General features: G+C 35.2%; 1 protein-coding gene across 4 annotated transcripts; it reads left to right on the forward strand.

Moving 5' to 3' along the window:
- The first annotated feature begins 5 nt into the window (after positions 1-5).
- On the forward strand, positions 6-20,104 carry rgs14b (regulator of G protein signaling 14b). Of its 4 annotated transcripts, XM_051093197.1 has the most exons (17): positions 6-71; positions 5,069-6,687; positions 7,246-7,368; positions 8,614-8,635; positions 11,500-11,669; positions 12,658-12,750; positions 12,854-12,997; positions 15,737-15,928; positions 16,015-16,132; positions 16,231-16,274; positions 16,356-16,547; positions 16,764-16,840; positions 17,245-17,371; positions 17,740-17,815; positions 18,354-18,406; positions 18,498-18,600; positions 18,684-20,104. In XM_051093197.1, exons 2-17 carry the CDS (start codon positions 6,631-6,633, stop codon positions 18,941-18,943), a joined length of 1,851 nt encoding a protein of 616 aa, XP_050949154.1. In that variant the 5' UTR covers positions 6-71; positions 5,069-6,630; the 3' UTR covers positions 18,944-20,104. The 4 variants fall into 4 exon arrangements, with proteins under 4 accessions (XP_050949154.1, XP_050949153.1, XP_050949156.1 ...); XM_051093196.1 differs by lacking the exon at positions 6-71 and having other exon boundaries at positions 5,563-6,687; positions 18,351-18,406; XM_051093199.1 differs by lacking the exons at positions 6-71; positions 5,069-6,687; positions 7,246-7,368 and adding an exon at positions 7,835-8,007.
- The last annotated feature ends 707 nt before the right edge of the window (positions 20,105-20,811 follow it).

Genomic DNA, 20,811 nt, shown 5'->3' on the forward strand with positions numbered 1-20,811 from the left:
ACAGGCAGCAGTACCTTTCCTTCTCTATGTGCTTGGCCTTCCTCATATGTGACATAGGGGAGGATGTGGAGGTGGGTAAAAGTGGGGGAGGGGCTGGATTAGTAGGCCACAATTAGCAATCTCTCCGCCCGCCTCCCCTCCACTTGTCTCCTCCAGCACATCTCCAGCATTAAGGACTTACCTGGATTATCCTTAACAACCACCTGCTTCAGAACAGGCCTCTGAGGCTCTCTCAGTAGTCTTCGCCATGCTGTCTTCCTCAACATTTACAAGCTTGGTTGGCCTTCACATCTGAGTTGTTGTTTTCTGAACCAGCAGGTTACAAGAAAAAACAATCTAAGCAAATAATATGAGATAAGATCTCATGTCAGTTTCAGTACCTCTTGTTGTTCCCTATGCAGCTTCACAATACTTCTCCCAAGCAGCAGAGGGCAGTCGTGTTCATATTTGAAATTAGAGTTCTTTTGGGTGTAATGTGAGGTAAGGGTAGCAGTGTTAGTGTGGGGATCAAAGGATTCCGGTTGGCTAATAGAGTGCTGCAGGGATGACAATTTTGTGTGGGCTAAAACATAAATATAAAACTTGTTAGAATTTAAGCACTTCTGGTTCTATCATCCTGAAGTCAGTAGAGTTTTTGAATGGGTGTTTGGTTAAATTTTTGAAATAAGGTTTGTGGTTTACACAAGCTCCAACAAACCACTATAGTTATTTTGGTAACACTTTCTATGAAGTCTGTATTTAGTATACATTATGAGGATATTCTTAAGGCAAAACAAAACAAAAACAAACCAAAAAAAAAAAAAAAAAAAAAAAAAAAAAAAACTTATCATATGTTGTATCATCTTATAAATAATCATAACAAGTTTTTAATGCATAAATATAAAAATACATACTTGTAGTGTTTTTACTGTAAGGTGGCAAATACAATTTGTTCACAATGTGGTCATATTATTTATAACTGTCTTTATCTGCTTTAAGTAATGTTACTTTAAGACTACTTATAAATAATAATAATTATTATTTAAGTAAAAGTGATATTTTTTTCCTGAAGCAGCCATAAGATGATTTGATTTGATTTGTATACTTAATATCTGCTAACACTTTATTTAAAATAGGTCCTAGATTATGATTTAACTTTTTTAACTTGAGTTAGTGTGTAATGTTGCTGTTTGAGCATAAACAACATCTGCAAAGTCACGACGCTCAACGTTCAATGCAAAGGGAGATATCTATTACAGAATTCTTGTTTTAAGGACTACAACAAATGGCTTGTAGGGACTACAACAACCTTCTTCCTGGGTTTGTGACATCACAAACATAATTTAAATAAATCCTGCCTCCAGGAACATGCAACTACCCATAATGACAAGGGGGATGATGTTTCTGGACAATGTCCACTAGGCAGTTAGCGAATCACAACACACTGGGCCAGCTAACCAATCAGACGCCATTATGTACTTCTGAGAGAAAGGACTTCATAGAACCAGGAAGTCAACAGACTGTTTATTAGGAGAATGGAAACAGAGGTGTAGAATAAAGGTAAAATACTTAAAAAATAATGTGATTTTTAAAAAATGAAGCATGAACACGTGTTACAGTGCACCCCATAAACACAATCAAGCCTTCAAAAATAGCTGAATTGCCACCCCTTTAAAGGACATTCTACTGACTGTAAGTAACAAGCAACTATGTCAACATATTCTCCTAACCTTAACCTAACAGTCTACTAATACTCTAATGAGGGTTAGTTGACATGCAGCTGCAAAGCTCCTTATAGTCAACAGACTTATAGTCAAAAGACCCCCCCCCCCCCAAAAAAAAAAAAATGAGAAAGTATCAAGTAGACATTGCAAATTGTAGCTTTAGAAAGAAATATTGTTTTTGATTTAACATAAAATTTGATAATTTGAGAAACATCTCAGTATTTTTGTTCATACAATGAAAGTCACTGGTAACAAAATCAGTTTTGTTATGACTTCAAAAGTAACGTGTTCTCTGCAAAATTTAGCAAAAACACATAATATTGTGTTTAAAATATAACACAATACTAACTTCTTATTTACTGAACTGTTGTATAAAATCACATTCAACCTCATGAGTTCGGGACAAAATCAGCACTCGTGTCATATCGCTCTTGTTGCCCGTGTGATATCGTGTGATACGCGATATAAATATGAGACAAAACACATACAGCGGCATTTATTTGCACCAATATCTTTAATTTAGGACATAAGTTCATTTGTGGAGTTGTTGCCCTGCATCATATTTGTCAGCAGTCAACTGTATGAAATGTAAGATGACGTAAAGGTCTGGGGGCGGGGCCAGCACGTTAACTGCGTTAATATAATTTAATCACGTTATTTTTCATAACTAATTAATTAAGACTTTAAACTGACAGCCCTAATTAAAACCAAGCTTAAATTAGTTCACATTACCTCACAGGAAACACTTAAATTAGACTCAGCCACTCCTAACCGCTTACAGGATGTAGTAAGTTACTATGCAGATCTTAAATAAACAAGAGATATAAGACTTATTATAAAGTGGATTTAACATGGCGTTCATTATGTAATAAATCATAATACTCTTAATAGTTTTGTAGTGTATTTTCATTGGTGTTAGGATTATTTATGAGATGATACAACATATTATAAGTTTTATTTTTATATTGCATTATGCATTCATTATAATGCCTTAGGAATACCATTATAATGTGTTATATATTCGGGCTTGAAAATGTTACTGTTATTTCCACTATAGTTACAGTGTCAAGAACAATTACAAGTGCTTGAAATAGAGTCTTTATTCCAAGATTTCACTTCATATTGACTCTTTAAAGCTACTTTCCCTTACAGCATAAGACCTCAGTAGATACAAGCAGGCAGATAAGGCTTCAGATCTGTTTCGGTAGCAGTATAATAGACGCCAACATCAAGACTTCGTCTTTTCCTTGCAGAAACACTTCCCGGGGATTAGAAACGGTCCTTCCTTCCCTTTGTATTACTCCAAAGAGCCATTATGTTCCATTTTCCCTGTTAATGAAAGCAGTGGGGAGCATCTCTATCCACAGAGCAGTAAGAATCCAGACTCACAATGGAGAAGTTCCCTGGTGCATCCCAAGAGCCCTTATCACTGCTCTGCAGACATACAGCACTCCATTGTTGACTGTTTGCTCTTCTAGGGATTCCATAATATTCAGAAGGATCAGGAACCAATTACTGAATGACCAACTAACTCCTCCAAAGATGTTAACCTAGTATGAAGCAGCGTCCTTTGTTGCTGCCTTTACTGCCTATCATCTTTAGGATGAGTGAAACTTTGAGAGTTATTACTCATTCTATGATCATAGTTAGTGTCTCTGACATTTCCAAAAGCCTAGCATGTTAATTGTGGCAACATCATTAGCAATAATTACATTAATTTCAGTCTCCATGATTACATTAGCCTACTAGTCGCATACATGCGCTGACTTACTGAAATGAGTTGATCCCTTAGGAAAATATAAAATCACAAACGAGATCTCATTAATATAATTTCTCTCAGCATAGAGATTAGAGTCAAAGCAAATATAGATGTTTGCTCTCCTTAGATTTTTCTCCTAAGCAAAAGGTAGCTTCAGAAGAGATTTTGACATTGTCACACACTGTACTTTTTTAAGCTTTTAAGCCTTTTTTTTTTTTTTTTTTTTTGGAAAAAATTACTGTTATTCAGCAATGACATGCAATGATCAAAAGTGACATTTATAATGTTAGAAAATATTTTTGTTTCAAATTATCTCTGTTCTTTTAAACTTTCTATTCATTAAAGCATCCTGGAAAAAAAAATAGTATTATGGTTTCTACAAAAATTTTAAGCAGCATATGTTTTTAAGAAATGCAAATCAGAATATTAGAATGAATTTTGAAAGATCATTTGATACTAGTGGAGCAATGATGCTGAAATTATATTTTAAAATATATTAAAATATATAAGAAAATATTAAAAAATGTATACTGACCCCAAACATTTGAAAGGTAGCTTATAAGGATTATATATATATATATATTACATATGTATCTGAAATAAATACAGATGTGCAGAATTTAAGTGATGAAATCAGATTTCATTTAACTGGCATTCATAGTTTTATGTTCAATAATGTAACTAACAGTAATTATTTTTTAATATATTTAACAGTACTTGAGTGGGGATTTAAAAAGGGGTATACTGTCAATTTATTACTAAGAAAACATCAAATATTATAGATATATTATTTTACACGTGTGACCCTGGACCACAAAACCAGTCATAAAAAGCATGGTTATATTTGTAGCAATAGCCAACAATTCATTGTATAGGTCAAAATGACTGATTATTCTTTATGCCAAAAATTATTAGGATATTAAGTAAAGATCATGTTCCATGAAGATATTTTGTAAATGTCCTACCATAAATATAAAACTTAATTTTTGCTTAGTAATATGCATTGCTAAGAACTTAATTTCAACAACTTTAAACGTGATTTTCTTCGAATTTTTATTTATTTATTTATTGTTTGTGCTCTCAGATTCCAGATTTTCAAATAGTTGTAAATCAGCCAAATTGTCCTATCATAACAAACCATACATTAATGAAAGCCTATTTATTCCTTGGATCCTTGGCCTCAAAAAGTTCGCAAACTCTTATAACAAGATAGCAAAAAACATTTCTAACCAAATTAAATAGATTATATTGTCAACATTTTTATATCTTTACAATCTGTATGTCAACTATTTTCCTTATTTCTTCCTTTATTGTCGTTTCTATATGGTTAACCTCATATAAACATAACTGTGATTTCAGCTAAGTTCTTCCAAGCTCTTAATGTGACTTTATCTAATTTAAGCACACCTCTGTTCCATGACACATCACTGTCATTCTAAAGCAATACACATATAATAATACTCATTATTCAGTATTTCCTATGAAGAGTTGTGACAACCAGGTCTTTTAGTCCAAGTTTCTGAATGTGAACATCATGACAAACTCGTTCTTTCGTTTTTGCTAAGGGTCATTAATTACCACATTTGCTTTCTCCTCAAACACACAGGAACACAAATGCCTTTGTTGCTGGCTGAGCTCATCTTTCCAGCTGTGAGAGTGATGGAGAGTGGGATGAAGAACGGGCTTATGGCCGCACGGACTGCTGCACTGATGAATTGAGAGGAACAGGTGTCAGCCATCGCAGAACAGAAGGAGCTTTGGTGACGTAAAACAGAACTGGTTTTGGATGGTTTTCTGGTCTGGACCTGCTTTGGGCAGTTTGGACAACAACTGGACATATGGTGATGAAAAACTTCTTCATAAAGCACTACACAAATCACAGTCTCTATTTGACAAACCTTTAAATGTCCGTAAGACTGAGCATGATCTAATTGGTGTTAGCATTGTCATATAAGAAGTTGTTTTCTGTTTAGGAGGTAATGTACATATAAAGGGCCCATCAGGGATCACATAAAAACATCAATATAATCCACAGGTTAATCCACATAGTTTCAGCTGATTCAGTTAAAGTCTTGTGAAGCAAAAAGCTACGAGTTTGTAAAAAACAAATCTTTCATTAAAGCATTTTAGCATTAAACCATCGCCTCTGGCCAAAATAATAGCGCTTCCTTCAGTGAAAAAGTCCATCCCCTGTTGTCCTCTCACAACAAAATCCACTAACCACTTTTATTTCTTTTCTTTCTTTCTTTCTTTTTCTTTCTTTCTTTCTTTCTTTCTTTCTTTCTTTCTTTCTTTCTTTCTTTCTTTCTTTCTTTCCTTCTTTCTTTTTTTGTTTGCTGTTTTCGCTTGTAAACAGTGCTTAATCTGTGCATTTTTCTCAGCTGATTTAAACAAGTTGACTTTTCACTAGAGAAAGCATATTGTAAGGACTCATATTTTAGCTGAAAGCAGTGGTTTAAAGTTAAACTTGTATTGATGGATTTGTTTAGTACAAATACAAAGATTTTCACTTCACAAGATGTTAATTAATGGACTGGAATCATGTGGATTACTTATTATTATAATGTTTTATCAGTTGTTTAGAGTCTCATTCTGACGGTGGCACCCATTCACTGGAAAGGATTCACTGATGAGAAAGTGATATAATGCTAAAATAAATAAAACAAACTCATCTGCATTGTGGATGGCTTCAGTAATATGTGATGTGTCTAGTCTAATAGTGCATTTTTTTAGTAATAGTAGTAGTAATAGTAATAGTAAAAGTAATAGTACATTGCCATTGACATTTTAATATCTACAGGCAAAAATTAGATTAGAAGATTATTGAGCTTCACATTGCATGAGGTTAAAGATGATGACAGAATTTCAACAAATCACCCGTGGAAGGTGTGTTTCAGATCCTAACATGTGAGACAAACACTTTTTTTTATGATAATTGTTCATTTTATTTGTGTCTGTCAAATGATGGATGGTCAGTCAACCCCAGGTTTCTCTCGATGATTGTTGCCTGAATGTGCGTCAGTGTGTTTTCCTTCTCAGTGACTTTTATACCCAGCAGCATTGTGTTTTATGGTGTTTGCACAGTGACACGTTGTTTCTGTGAGCCCAGAAGTTCTAGCACAGATTTTGTATTACCTCACTGGTCTCCAGCACACAACCAGCTTCATCATGGAGATCTCTCTGTCTCACCATCAACAGAATCCATCTGTCCAGTCCAAGGAAAAGGTACCAAATTTCCCTTTCACTACTTATACCTGTGTTATACAACTGGTGGGGTGGAAACATCTGGGTCATGATATGATAATATTGTTATTCTTTATGTTTAGGGTATAGTTATTCAAAACTGTGAATGCTCACTTGTTTCTTTTTCATCTTAATTAGATTTTTGCTTTTCGTAACTATATTCGTAGCTAATTCCGAGTTTGGATGTGGGCCAAACTGAAATAACTGAGTGTGTGTTGACCTAATGAAACTGTATGTTTGACTTAGTCTCAGTGGTGGTAAATCTACTTTTTCATGAAGACATTCATGAAAAAATGAATTATTATTTGTGTGAGGATATGGATAGAGTACTGTGATGTAAAATAATATATTATATTTAAATTTAGCATATATATATATATATCTATATTATAATATCTTTTTTATCTAATACCTGTATAATTATATTTGTATAAGCATTTATATAATCATTTTACATCACATCTCAATGTCAAAAAGTGTCCCAGTTAACCTGAATTCACCTCATATGGTGATATTTTGTGTGTGTGTATTTTGATTTAGAGGACCTTGAGCTTCAATGAAATCACTAGAGGGTTCTCAAACCTCGGTCGACGCAACTCTTTACGAAGAACTCTTGGGAGACACAACACCCTGTCAGACTGTCACCCACACACGCTCAACAAGGTAAAACCTTTGACTAATTTCAGAAGAGCCCTCATTTCCTCATCTCTTTACTGTTGCAAAGCACATGGAGTAACTGCTATGCTAGCCATTAGGTGAAATTCCAGTAAAGACTTTTAAAAGTTGGGTTAGGTTAGATAGATTGTATTTGAAAGCAACTTGACTGACATTCACCAACAGAAGTGCGGAGGTATTTTGGTCGTGATTGCTTGAGCGGTAATGTTTTATCTAATCTAAATGTGCTCTTTGAGAATCTGACAGGAGTAGTGCAAAAACATACAGTATCAGTAACAATACAATAAATGTTAAATGTCACGAATACACAATCATTTCTTTTCAGTTAACATTCTTCTAAAATAATTACTTCATTCATTATGTAATGATGGAAGAACTGCAGCCATGGTTTCACTCTAAAAACTTTCAAAAAAGAGCTCTGTCTGAAACATGCCCACACTTCCTCTTGTGGCATGTTACCATGGTAAGACTTCCTGTTCAAGCAGGAAGTTATATTGTGTTCAGAGCACATCTCATACGCACATCAGAAACAACTCACTCATGCACTCATTAATAATCTAAAGTACATGTGAATCAAAGGATATGTCTCTGAAAGGGAACAACATTGGGATATCCAACGGACTTAAGGTACGTTCAGAGGGTGTGACTGTAAAGCTGTGTGTTGGTTTGTGTACGCAAACAAAGAACTGCCACAAAATATGAATATGATAATCAAAATGCGCCTGGTAACAATGAGTTGAGTATTTTTTAACCTTATCAGGTCAAGTTATAAGGCTGAAAGTAGCCTTGAATAAACTAAGGAAAAGTTGCGACTACGTTCTTTCGTTTAGGCCAAAAAAATAATAGTTTCAAAAAGTGTTTTTTGGCACTTCTGCTTGATTCTTTCCTGCAGATCACTAAAGATATAAGCTCTACTACATTACCCTCAGCGAATGAGAAGATCATAGAACAATAATACCAGTTAATATCCAATTTGGGAGGAAAAAGAGCAGCCATTTTATCTCTGACTTCAATTTTGTGTCACATGTTGTTGTTTGCGAGCGGAGAGCTCCTTCCCTCAGTCTGTCTCTATCGCCTGCAGGCATTGAATCAAACGACATTCATTTCCAAAGAAATGTGACTCCACTGAGTCTCAAATACCACGGATGACTGTACGCGTGATCCAACATATATATTTTTGATTAGTGTACTTTATTACAAATCTGATCAATATTATTTCATTGTCTCCCACAGACCCTGGCTGTTTCAGATGGAGGTGAGTTATGCATTAATAATGTTTTTAAGACAAGATGGAGGATGAACGACATGTTCCCCTCTATTATGTATTTTTAAAGGCATCAGAGGAGAACTGTGTTTTCATACTTTATCCACGTGGCTGATGAACAGCATTAATGCAGTCATACATCTAGGTTTAGCACTTTACCACTGACTTGTTTACATCCGGTTTTGGGGGAGGCAGGTGTAACCACATCAGTTTCCTCTCTCTGTTCAAATGTCATAATGAGACTGGGAGATAAAAAAACAGGTAGGCGGGCAGGCAGACAGACAGAGGTATAGAAAGTCATGTGACTGTCTGGAAGTGAGGACAATCATTGATAGCACCAAGTATTATCATCAGGCGCCTGATGCTAGTCATCAGTGTGACTCTAAATCATGCTTGGGAAATTCCTCTACTGCCTTTCAGTGCCACAAAAACAAGTGACAAGTGAAGTGCCGGAATAAAGGAAGAGAGTTGTAGAAAGTGTCATTAACAGTTTTTTTTCCGGTTGCATTTACCCCGGTGAGACAGTTTAGCAATGCATAGACATGAAAAAGAAGTGTCAGATTGACAAGCTGATTGTTTAGCATGTCTCACACATTGCCACAGCCCGAGAAAGACAAAACTGGGCTAAATCAGCTCATGCGTCAATTGACAAAGTATTGAGATTCACTGACTGACATGTTTGTACATTGTTTTTTATTTTCACTGTATTATGAACAGTGCTGTTGATCTAACATTACATTTAAATGGAAAACATCAGTTGTTAGAGCAAAATGTAAGAGTAAAAAATGGCATATTTTCCAGTACTGATAAAAGCTTCATACTCACAGCCCTCCTAAATAAGAACATATCAAAAGAAAATTTGGTGTAGTGTAATTTTTCAGATAAAGTGGCACAGATCAACAGCAAAAAAAAAAATTGTGATTTGAAGTTTATAGCATATATGTATTTTTTTTTCTTTACTGTCAGAAAAAAGGTACAGTTCTGTCGCTGGGGCGGTACCCTAAGGTACAAAAGTGAAAAGGTACATGTTTGTACCTTACCTTTCCCTAAATGCTAAATATTAGTACCTTAAAGGTACATTTTAGTACTTTTAAAGTATATTGGTACCTTAAAGGCACATATTAGTAGTTTAAAATACATATTTGTACCTTAGGGTACCGCCCCAGTGACAGAACTGTACCTTTTTTTCTGAGAGTGTAGATATATATATATATATATATATATATATATATAAACTATTTAAAATATCAGCAGATCAAGATTTTACATTTTTGGAAGATTGTAGCTGGCTTGTGTGTCAGCTTGATCAAGGCCTACCAGGTCAACCACCAGCTGGTAGTCCATCTGATCCATCATTCCTCCATCTAATGACTGTAAATGACAAAAATGGTTATTCTAGAAACAATGTAAAAACAACTGAAACTCACAAGCAACCCTTATTTCATGTCTGTGCTATACATTCTTAGAAAAAAAGTACAAAAGCTGTCACTGGGGCAGTACTCTTTTAAAAGGTAATAATACGTAGCATTTTGGTATTAATATGTACACTAAAGTACTAAAATGCATATTTTAAGGGTAAATACAGTACAAAGGTGTACCTTTTGAAAAGGCATTGCCCCAGTGACAGCTATTGTACCTTTTTTTTATTATGAAAGACCATTTATGGATAAATACCCTTGTGAAAATCTCCAATTTAGCCTCATTTAAGTGTGTGGATATTATGAAAAAAGAATATGCTTAACTGTAAATTGATTGTAATGTGTTAAACAAAATAGTATTATCGTTTAAACTATGTTATAGTTAATAATGCTTTTTGACCCACTTAAGTAATCCTATATCTTTATACGTAATTCAGAATTTATTCTATTGTCTTTGAAATGTGGTTTAAATGCGCTGCCTAACATTTATAACTAAAATATACTTGTATACATATATATATATATATATATATATATATAATGTTGTTTCTTTTAAAGCTTGTATGTAATGTTTTTAGTAGATATATTTGTAATTACAGACTCAATGATGCAGTTGCAATTTAGTACATTTAAAATATAATAACTTTACATGTAATATTGAATAACGTGCTTTAGTATAATATTTAACACATAAAAAATATTTTTTGAAGAATGACAAAACATTAAAACATGATGATTTGATAGTACTTCAAAGTTAAATTTTAATTTGACATGACTACAAAGTATGCTTTAGGGTGTGTTAAACAGTCATAAAAGTGTATGGTCTTCAAGTACTCTTAAGTAGATTTTTATTGTATTAATATTTTAAGAGATTATTTGCAAAAACAGATAGCTCTGTTTTTTAAATTTTTCAAAAATCATGTTTTTTTAAATTATGCTTTATTGTGTTTTATTGTGTTAGCTGTATTTTTTTCAAAATAATCAAAATAACTCAACTGCAGTTTGAGATTAATTGAAATGCACAATGAAAAAACATGATTTTAGAGTTATTTGTTTTTGCAAATGAACTCTTCATTTAAAATGATATTTTCTGCAATTTCATTATATATGTATGAACATTCAGTACAATTATGTGCACTTCTTGTTTATAAGGGTATCCATACTCTTACTGTTGAATGGCGTAGTTCATATTCCCACATAACAGTATAAAAATGAGTGATCATATACCATCAGAATGGTGTAAAAATCTCCCACGTTACCTGAAAGTTAGACTATTTAATAAGGTAAAGTCAAGGTAAAGTATTATTATTTATTAGTATTTTATTAGTATTTAAAGTCTGCTGTACTTAAAACTCCTAAGACTCTCGCAATACATAAAAATTCTTTAAGTTCATCTGCCAGTGGTGTTTAATATCCTCTTTGTCTCATGGGTGATAGAACTAAATGTACTGGAAACAGATAATTGGCCAGGATCGCAAAACTCCAGCAGTAACACCAGTCTGCCCACCGTGCCCAGTGAAGGGAGCAGAGGGGTGGGTCAGGTGGCCAGCTGGGCTGTCAGCTTTGAGAGGCTCCTGGAAGACCCAACAGGCGTACGATACTTCACAGTGAGTAAAACAACCACTATTTGTATAGTCACGGCAGTGAGAGTGAATATTTATCGATAAGTGGACTTCACGGGTAGATATTGATTTGTTTACTGTGAAGGTATATTTCACAAATAGCTCTTCTAATAGCACTTGAGTGTACTGGGCAGGAAGGTTGCAGAAATGAAATATGTATAACATCTAATATTTTCTGTTTTATGCTTTAATTTAGTCCTTTTTAATACTAAAAAAATGATAAAAGGCAACTGGAGCAATTCAACATTAAAAATACCACTTTAAACTGCTGCTACAGGCAACTTAGAAAATTATTTTGATTAATAATTTTAAATTAAACGAATAATTTATTTTAAAGAATATCAAAATTCAAAACATTACTTGGTGGTTTTCCAAGATCTGTTATATATAATAAGCTGACTATCTTACTCAGCAGGCAAAAGCAGAAGTGGCGTCCTAGAAATAAGCCTTTGCTTCTAGTTTCTAAGTGTACACGTCATAATTCTGTACTTACTCACTTCTTAATAAACAGAGTGCCGCTGAAAGCTGCTGCCATGTTGCTCAGCACTCTCATTTGTTTACCGACCACGCAGAGCAAGTAATTCAACCCCAATTCATTGTGAAATGTGTAAAACCAGAAGAAAAAGAAGGTGAGGAGGAAAACAGCCCACGGTATGAGTCACTGTAATTATAGGGAAATGAGGAGGTGTGAAGAAGGGGGGGCTGGAAGAGAGTTTGTGGGGGAAAGGAAACATTCAGGCATTTAGGTGAGAGAGCTCTGAGACAAATAAACCTCTTTGAATTCTCATTTGGTGGCCAACAGAGTTGCCTGTCAGAACCAGAAATTAAATTGCTTTGTTTTTAATAATAATACAGGGATGGTAATTATGATGTGTATATGCCCACAACCCATGCAGTTCATCTACAATTGAGGCATATTCTTATTGGAAATGGTGTTTTCCCAAAATTAAAATTTTGTCTGTATTCACCACAGGCATTTCTGAAATCTGAGGTCAGTGCTGAGAACATCTTATTCTGGCTGGCATGTGAAAAGTTTCGCAAGATACCTGCCCATCAAGCTGAGCAGGTAAATCTCAGTATTCAATATCTAACTGTTATTTTTATCATTGTTTCTTTTCTTATTAATTCCAAGAAATAACATAAATATTACATATATTTTCTTACCCTAGCTTAAAAGAGAAGCATCCTCAATTTATAACAAATTCCTGTCCAGCAACGCGACTTCTCCCATCAACATAGATGACAGGGTACGAGTCGAGGAGAAAGATGTACAAAATCCTCAACCTGACATCTTTCAAAAAGCCCAACAACAGGTATGTGATATCATACCCTACTGTGGGGTTTCCAACCACTATTTCCAGACAGAATTTGAATGCTAAATTCAAAATTCATTTGGTAAAATTTATGAAGAATAAAAACATAACTTTTTTTTTTATCTTAAAATAAGAACGTATTTAATTTTTAATTTTCACCTGCTGTCTTTCTCTAGGTTTTATGTTGTTTGATAAAACATTCAATCATGACAATTCTTGAAATAGATTTTAATAGCATTTTATTGATGAGAATGGAATGTTTGTAAGACTACTCTTGATAAACTAGATCTGGCATGAGTGAAGGCTTACTGCTGAAACTTGCTCAGAATTATAGGATACATGGTGCCGCTAATGCAATGTAAAGTAGGGAGAACCCTGCTGAAGATCTAGACAGATGGTGCTGGGGAGGAGGAGGGTAAAGAATATTCTCATTGCATTCAGTACTGATCTGGACTAGGTAGGGATGTAAATAAATAAGGCAGACAGGAAGGAGACATTGATTGGCTTAGCTGTCGACTTGAGTGAACCAATCAGATACTCAAAATAGTTTAATTACTTAAGTATGCATATTATAGATGTTTTGGCCATTGTTCTATTATTGTTGTTGAGAAATAGAAAAGAAAAAAACATATTCTTTACAGCATAGATCTACCCAGTAGAATTACCCAGTTTATTTTCACAAATCTCATATTTAATATTGGGGTGTCTGTTTACACTAAGTGCAAATAGCCTGCCTTGTTGGCAGAGGCTATTTACACTAACTCCGCCCACCAATGTGTGATTGGGCTAGTCAACACTACAAAAGACAGTCATTGAACAACAGCACCAGTGGTGCAGTTGGTAAAGCACCTGCTGTACTCTTTTCAACACGATCGACCCAGGTTTGAATCTGCCTTTTGCCGATTTTCCTTTTTCAAATCTCATATCATATCAGAAAGGCATTTAGGTTTAATAAAAATGAAGGACATAATCAAAACATTTTGATTAGGGTAGGTGTAGGGAGAGCTTATTGTCCCAATAAGGCTGCGTCCATTTAATAATTTGAATTAAAACTATAAGTTACACTCAATACATTATTATTGCATACCGGTTAATAATGTACTACAATACTGAGGTGCAGCTAATTGCCTCTGTTTGCAATAAGTATTATAAATAGCAGAAAATCCTATTTTAACATAGTGTAAATAGAATCTATAGCTATTTACACTTAGTGTAAAAAGCATTTAACTGCTATTTTCACTTAATGTAAATAGCATCTATCACTAAGAAAATATGCTATTTTTATTTAGTGTAAATAGCATCTAACACAAAAAACTAGAGCATTCCCATTATAATCAACAAAGTCGTCTTCACTGCATGCAGGCACCATCTTAAGTATCTTTTTCAATAAATTTCAAATGCTTTAAGCCTCATCAACAAAACAGTAGAGATTTTTGCATTGTTCAAGTAAAAAAGGATCAAAACCTGTGAAAAACCTATACGACCCTGGATACTATTATCCACAAGTTTCCTACGCCCCATTAGGCCTTGCGTCAAAAGTGGGAGCGTCTTCCGGTTCAAAGTAAACAAGCGGGACGTGACACTCATTAATTCAACAGTTGACAGGAGTGACGGGCAAATGAAGCCTCGTGAAGCACCGACACTTTCCTCTGACTGTTTCGGGAAAAGATTCAAAGCTTCGAGAGTATTGATCTGGTGGTTAGTAAAAAATAAAGCAGCCAAAAGACTGAAGCTCCGTCGGAAGACGCATTCACCACAATTTCCATAGATCGGTCCATGTTATATGCACAAATAAAAGCCTAACAGTGTGTGTGTGTTTGTTTGTTGAATTTCTGACTCTGATGAATTAATTTACCCATTGAATAGTGCCATTAAATGCCAGGACGAATATCAATATGATGTAATATAAGAATAATGTACACATATATTAATTGCATATGGCATATATTTAATTTTCCTGAAATAATTTGTATTCTTCATATTACTTGTATGACTGGGTATTTAAAAATGTAATTATTAAATAGGTCCTAATGAAAATGTACTCGCAAAGTAAGATCTGGGGGTTGAACATACGACATGAGTGAATCGCGCACATGACTGGACAGAAAGTGAGGCTTCTACGAAAGGGATTTCTACATTAACAAGCCTCGAATCGAGGCTTCATCTGGCATGCGCTTTAACACAAGCTTTGATGTCTCGGTTCAAATGTCATTTCACTAGTTGACAGTCATTCAAGATTTAGCAATCCAAATTTGCTAATAACGCAAATTTGAAAAGCATATGTTGTCCATAAGAACGTAATGGCATCTCTCATAAAGGTGTGCATCTTTACAAAGTAAACAATGGTCTAAAAAACACTTAGCCTCTTCGCTAATTAGCACACAAAATACCATTGGTATACTACAACCGCCACCTTACTGTAAGTTGTACCCACGTTCTTTTTTACAGTAGCGCCCCCTGGAAACTTGTGGATAGTTTTGCTCTTTTGTAAGGCTTAAGAAGAAATGTGTCATATTGAAAATATTCTTCTCCTCTACAATCAAAAGTGACAAAGACATTTTTGTTGTGTCATATGGGGTGAGTCAAACCACTTTAGTTTAAGAACAGACCGCAATCATGACTCAATTATCCAGAGCTACTAAAAGCAATCAAATCAAGAGCCCACCCTCCTTTGACTCCCTCTTGAACAGAAGTGTCCTTACCTATCCTATCCTCTCTTCTCTCTCTCCCTCCTTTCAGATCTTCAAACTGATGAAGTTTGACAGCTATACTCGTTTCGTGCGCTCACAGCTCTATCAGAGCTGCATGCTAGCTAATGTGGAGGGCAGGCCTCTGCCAGGGCTGGACCCACGTGGCAGACCCCTCATGCCAGCAAAACATACCAGCAGCACTTCACCCAAAGAGCAGGCCAAATTCGATAGAACTAAGGAGGTATGAACTGGATATCTCAATGCAAAATATAATTGTTTTATCCTAATAAGTGATTCACATGAGTTGGTTTTTTTTTTTTTTTCCAGAAGTTGAAGATGAAGCCAGGAACAGCTGATGGTGATGATGTCGTAGAGAGGAGGAAAGTCAATCTGCAAGGCATGATGGGAAAAGACAAGCGCAAAGAGAAAAGAGGGTCCTGGGGAGGTAATTTTATGATGTCAATATGGGACAAATTGAACAAATTGAAGAAAAAGCATTTAGGCCGTGTAATACATTATCTATTCTCTGTTGGCCATTTTCAGAATCACCTATCAGCTTCATGACTGGACTTGTGAAGAGTTCAGAGGTAACTTGCCATAAAATTTACTAATACTAGTATTTTATCATGTCATACCAGTACCAGCTGATATCAGTACTGTTGTTGCAGGTTGAGAAATTAGTACCACGCTCTGCAGACGGAAGGGTAGATAAGTACTGCTGTGTCTTTCTGCCTGATGGTACAGCATCTCTCACCCCGGCCCGACCTGGCGTTACCATTCGCAGCATGCTCACCGGCTTGTGTGAAAAAAGAGGCCTTCCTCTATCAGACATCATTATTTATCTACATGGCAAAGACAAAGTAAGAAGTGTAAAACATTTACATGTGCATTACCAGTCAGAATATGGACACATTTTGCTAAATTTTACTTCTAATAAACCTAAAAGCCTTTTTATGTAATGTTTTTGTAGACAAATAAAAATATGCCTATATATGAATTTCTTTACAAATCTAAAAGTTCGTTTTTATTTTACGTATTTATTTTGTATTGTGATCTCCCTTTGGTGTTATTTATAGCAACCACTGTCACTGGACCAGGACAGCTCTGTGCTGAAAGACCAGCAGGTGTTTTTGGAACTGAGGGTCACATTTGCGTGAGTGGTAGAGGAAAAAAAAAAAAAAAAAAACTAAATCAATTTTTTAATAAAAATATAATTTTGTACAAAAACCTGTTAAAATGAAAATTATTTCATCATTTACTCACCCTCATGTTGTTCCAAATCTGTATGATGACTTCTGCTGTATGCAAAAGAAGGTTTAACAAAAAAGTTTCAGATTCCTGTTGACTTCGATTGTATTTTTTGTCCATGCAATTTAAGTCAATGGGAACAGAAGCTTTATAGTTACCAAAAAGTCATAAAGAAAGAAAAAAAGTCATACAGGTTTGGGACCATATGAGGGTAAGTAAATGATGATAGAATTGTCTTTTTTTGGTAGACCTTTTAAATGCAAACAATCTGTTATGTGCACATGAGTTTGTATTGTGTTTCTTCTACAGAGTGAAGGTAGCCTTCACAGGAAAGACGGTGGCTGTTGTGGTGAAATCTAATAAGATGCTGCAGGACGCCCTTGCGGCAATGCTTAACAAATACCGCCTCAGGCCACAGGACGCCATTGTCACCATGGTGAGAGGGGGGCCTACAGTGACCGGAACAAGCATTTCATTCTTTGTTGAAAGTTAATAGTTTGACCTTTTTTGATGGACCACAAACATACAAGGAGACATTCACAGATCCTGTTTCCTGTTTCTCTAGTTATTAAACTGCAGCTGCAAAAGTAGGGCAGTGCCAGTACTTTAGAGCCTGCACAACCCTAGTGAACACTCTAACATTACACTATTCAGATGTTCCAAATTTTAAGTAACCTAATAATTTGTATTAATTGTAATTAAATTCTGGGAAATAAATACTTGAATAAATTACATGATCTGTTTGATTTAGCCATTATGTCAGTAATGTGCTTACATGTTTTATCATCTGTTCTCTATTTTCAGAGTGGAACCGGACAGATATTAAGTATGAACACAGCAGTCACCTCTCTGGCCAATAAGACACTAATTCTAGATAAAGGTATGCAACAAATATTTATTAAATTCAACGTGTGTTGGTAGACAGACAAACAGACAGACAGACATAGATAGATAGATAGTTAGATACGTAGATAGATGATAGATAGATAGACAGACAGACAGACAGACAGACAGATAGATAGATAGATAGATAGATAGATAGATAGACAGACAGACAGACAGACAGACAGACAGACATAGATAGATGATAGATAGATAGATAAACAGATAGACAAACAGACAGACAGACAGACATAGATAGATAGATTAGACAGATAGATAGATAGACAGACACATAGTGTTGTGGAATTTTCCTTTGAGCTTAAATGAACAGACAGTGATCTATGTGATTTGTGTTTCACTCCCTGTGCGAGAGCTTCAGTGCTGTCCTCTGTGGGGAACATGTCATCTTTCATTTGTGTTGTTTTTGTGGGCCCTATACAGCACTAAACCTCTCGCACACTACACCGATTACATATTTGGGTTTTAAATGTGAGAGAATTTTCACTCTAAGATGAAATTTCTAATTTATTTAGCAGGTGTTGATCAGGCCAGCAGCCCAAAAGGGAACTTCTCGCCACCTTTGCTACAAGTGAGTCTACTGCTTTAGGACAGCAGAACTCAATATCTTCATATTCTTCAGTCCTTCTTTGTGGTCTAACATCTTATGCATCTGTCACCAGGATCGGAGAGGTGCTGTGGATGCGAACATGTTCCCTCCAGGAGTTTCCAGATCAACTGCCCGGCAGAGGAACCCTGGATTGCGGAGAACCTATGACATGGAGGGTAAATGATGATTATCTCTTTTCTCTTCACTGGTCTTCATAATAGTACCCAACCTGCTTATCTACATATGTTGGGACTTTCAGGTTTGGTGGAGCTGTTAAACCGGGCTCAGTGCTGCAGTGCAGATGATCAGCGAGGCCTTCTGAAGAAAGAACATCTAATGCTGCCTCAGTTCCTCCAGTTGGAAGAAGATGAAGAAACTGAGACAAACAGATCACTAGAGGAGTCCTGTTCCAGTATGGGGTCTCTTGAAGTGGACTGTCCTACAGTTCAACCAAACACATTAGGAAAGGAACAATCAGAGAATGAGTGCTCAAACCCAGCTCGAGAAACTGTGGTGTGAGCTAAATGGACCTGTTACATCTTTTGCGTCAATGATCAGTCACACTGGAGCATGAAGAATAGAGAATAACATTGCAGGAATATAAAGGTGATGGACAATTGTCATTAGGATTTTTTTTTTTTTTTTTTTTTGATAAAAACAATGCTATGAAATATTGTTTACAGTATATGTACAGTAATTCTGCACATGTTAATGTCCAGCTGCTTGTATTTATTTCAAAATGATAACAAACATAAAAAAAATACATTCTATCTGTTTTAATGAAGACTTAAAGGTTTCATTGAGGTTTTTTAATCATTGAAAATTACAATTACTGGTAACAAAAGTACAGTTTACTGTATGTTAACATTAGTTATCAGTTTTAGTTATTAATCTGGATTCAATTTAATTTATAAAATGCTTCAATTTGTCTTTAATTTTAAAAACATTTTAGTGTACTTAAACATTTTACATTAATATTTTAGGTCTTTAAAATGTTAATAGTTTAGTTAATGTAACATTTTTGGGTGAAACAAGATATTTCTTAAAAAGTGATAGACAGGACTTGATTATTTGCGTCATGATTTTTTCTTTAATCAGACCATAAAAAGTATGGTTCCATACAGTGGTTCCATACCAGAATGACTGGAGTTATGGAGGCTCAAGTTCGCCTCATTAGCGTGTCTAAAATTCATTAGTGTGTCTAATGTACCAATGGTTCTTTTAAAAATCATAATTAGTGGGCCAAGTATGGAAAGTGCTGCAAGTTATCTTTCGCTTTTCTTGTAATTCCTGGTGAAAGGGAGTCTGTAGCAGCCCTATGAACAGCAAATAGGAAAATTATGTAAATTGGCACAATATAGAGGTGGTAATGAATAGTAATCTGACCTCTGTGGTCTCTAGGACCAACTCTACAGCAGCACCACCAGTTCAATAATTCACCTTCCCAATGGATATAAAGTTTGAACCCTTTGAACCCCAAAGTTGATCACATTCAGTATCTTACATTAAGACTCCGGTTTGTTCAGTTCTCAACAAAATTGGACTAGATAATTATTGGACAGAGATGTTCAGGAATAACTTTTGAAATGTTTGTCAGAAAATCATAAGCTTTTGTAGGGTTCATTGACAGCATGTCCTAAAGGTACCTGAGATGTTTAAAGTGCCGCTTACCTTTCAGAAGATATATGGCTTTCTACAAAAATGCTTACAACTTTTGAAAACTTTGTCTGAAATCAAATTTATGCCATTATGTTCTTTAGCATTTGCTGATTCCAGTGAAATCTAACCTGTCATTTTCCAACATTTTGCTGGTTCACTATAGTATGAAAACTTTTTTTATTTGCTGCTCATCCTTCAAATCTTGTCTAGTTTTGTCTAAAATTTGTTCCTGTTTGGTGCAGCCTCAGCACGATACTGAGCATACATGCAATATAATGTAAAATAGTCCCTCTGATTGTTCCCTGTGACATTTACAACCTAGTCTCATGACAAAAAACATACCTGCGGCCACTTTTTGCGAGACATGAAATATATACAAGTACATATATCTGCAGTTTCCAAAAGAAATTAACACTAGAGGCAGTAAAACAGCAGCACTTTTAATTGTTTTCGTACAGTTATGATTACAGCCACCTATGTTTCACTATCTGGTGTTCTGACAAATAATGCTACCAATTAAATTATGCTACACTGTATTTTGTAATACAGTAATGGAAGGTTTAGGGTTGGGTAGGTGTACACAAAAGAGTAGCACAAATGGACACAACACCGGTTATAACAAGCTTGCTCGAAAGCTCAGGCAGCACAGAGTTTGACTTAGGTACGAATCCTGTGACAAATTTGACTCACGCTGAAAGACGAGAGATCGAAACAAAAGCTAAAATGGC

Source organism: Labeo rohita, chromosome 21, assembly GCF_022985175.1.
Source record: "Labeo rohita strain BAU-BD-2019 chromosome 21, IGBB_LRoh.1.0, whole genome shotgun sequence".
Classification (NCBI taxonomy): domain Eukaryota; kingdom Metazoa; phylum Chordata; class Actinopteri; order Cypriniformes; family Cyprinidae; genus Labeo; species Labeo rohita.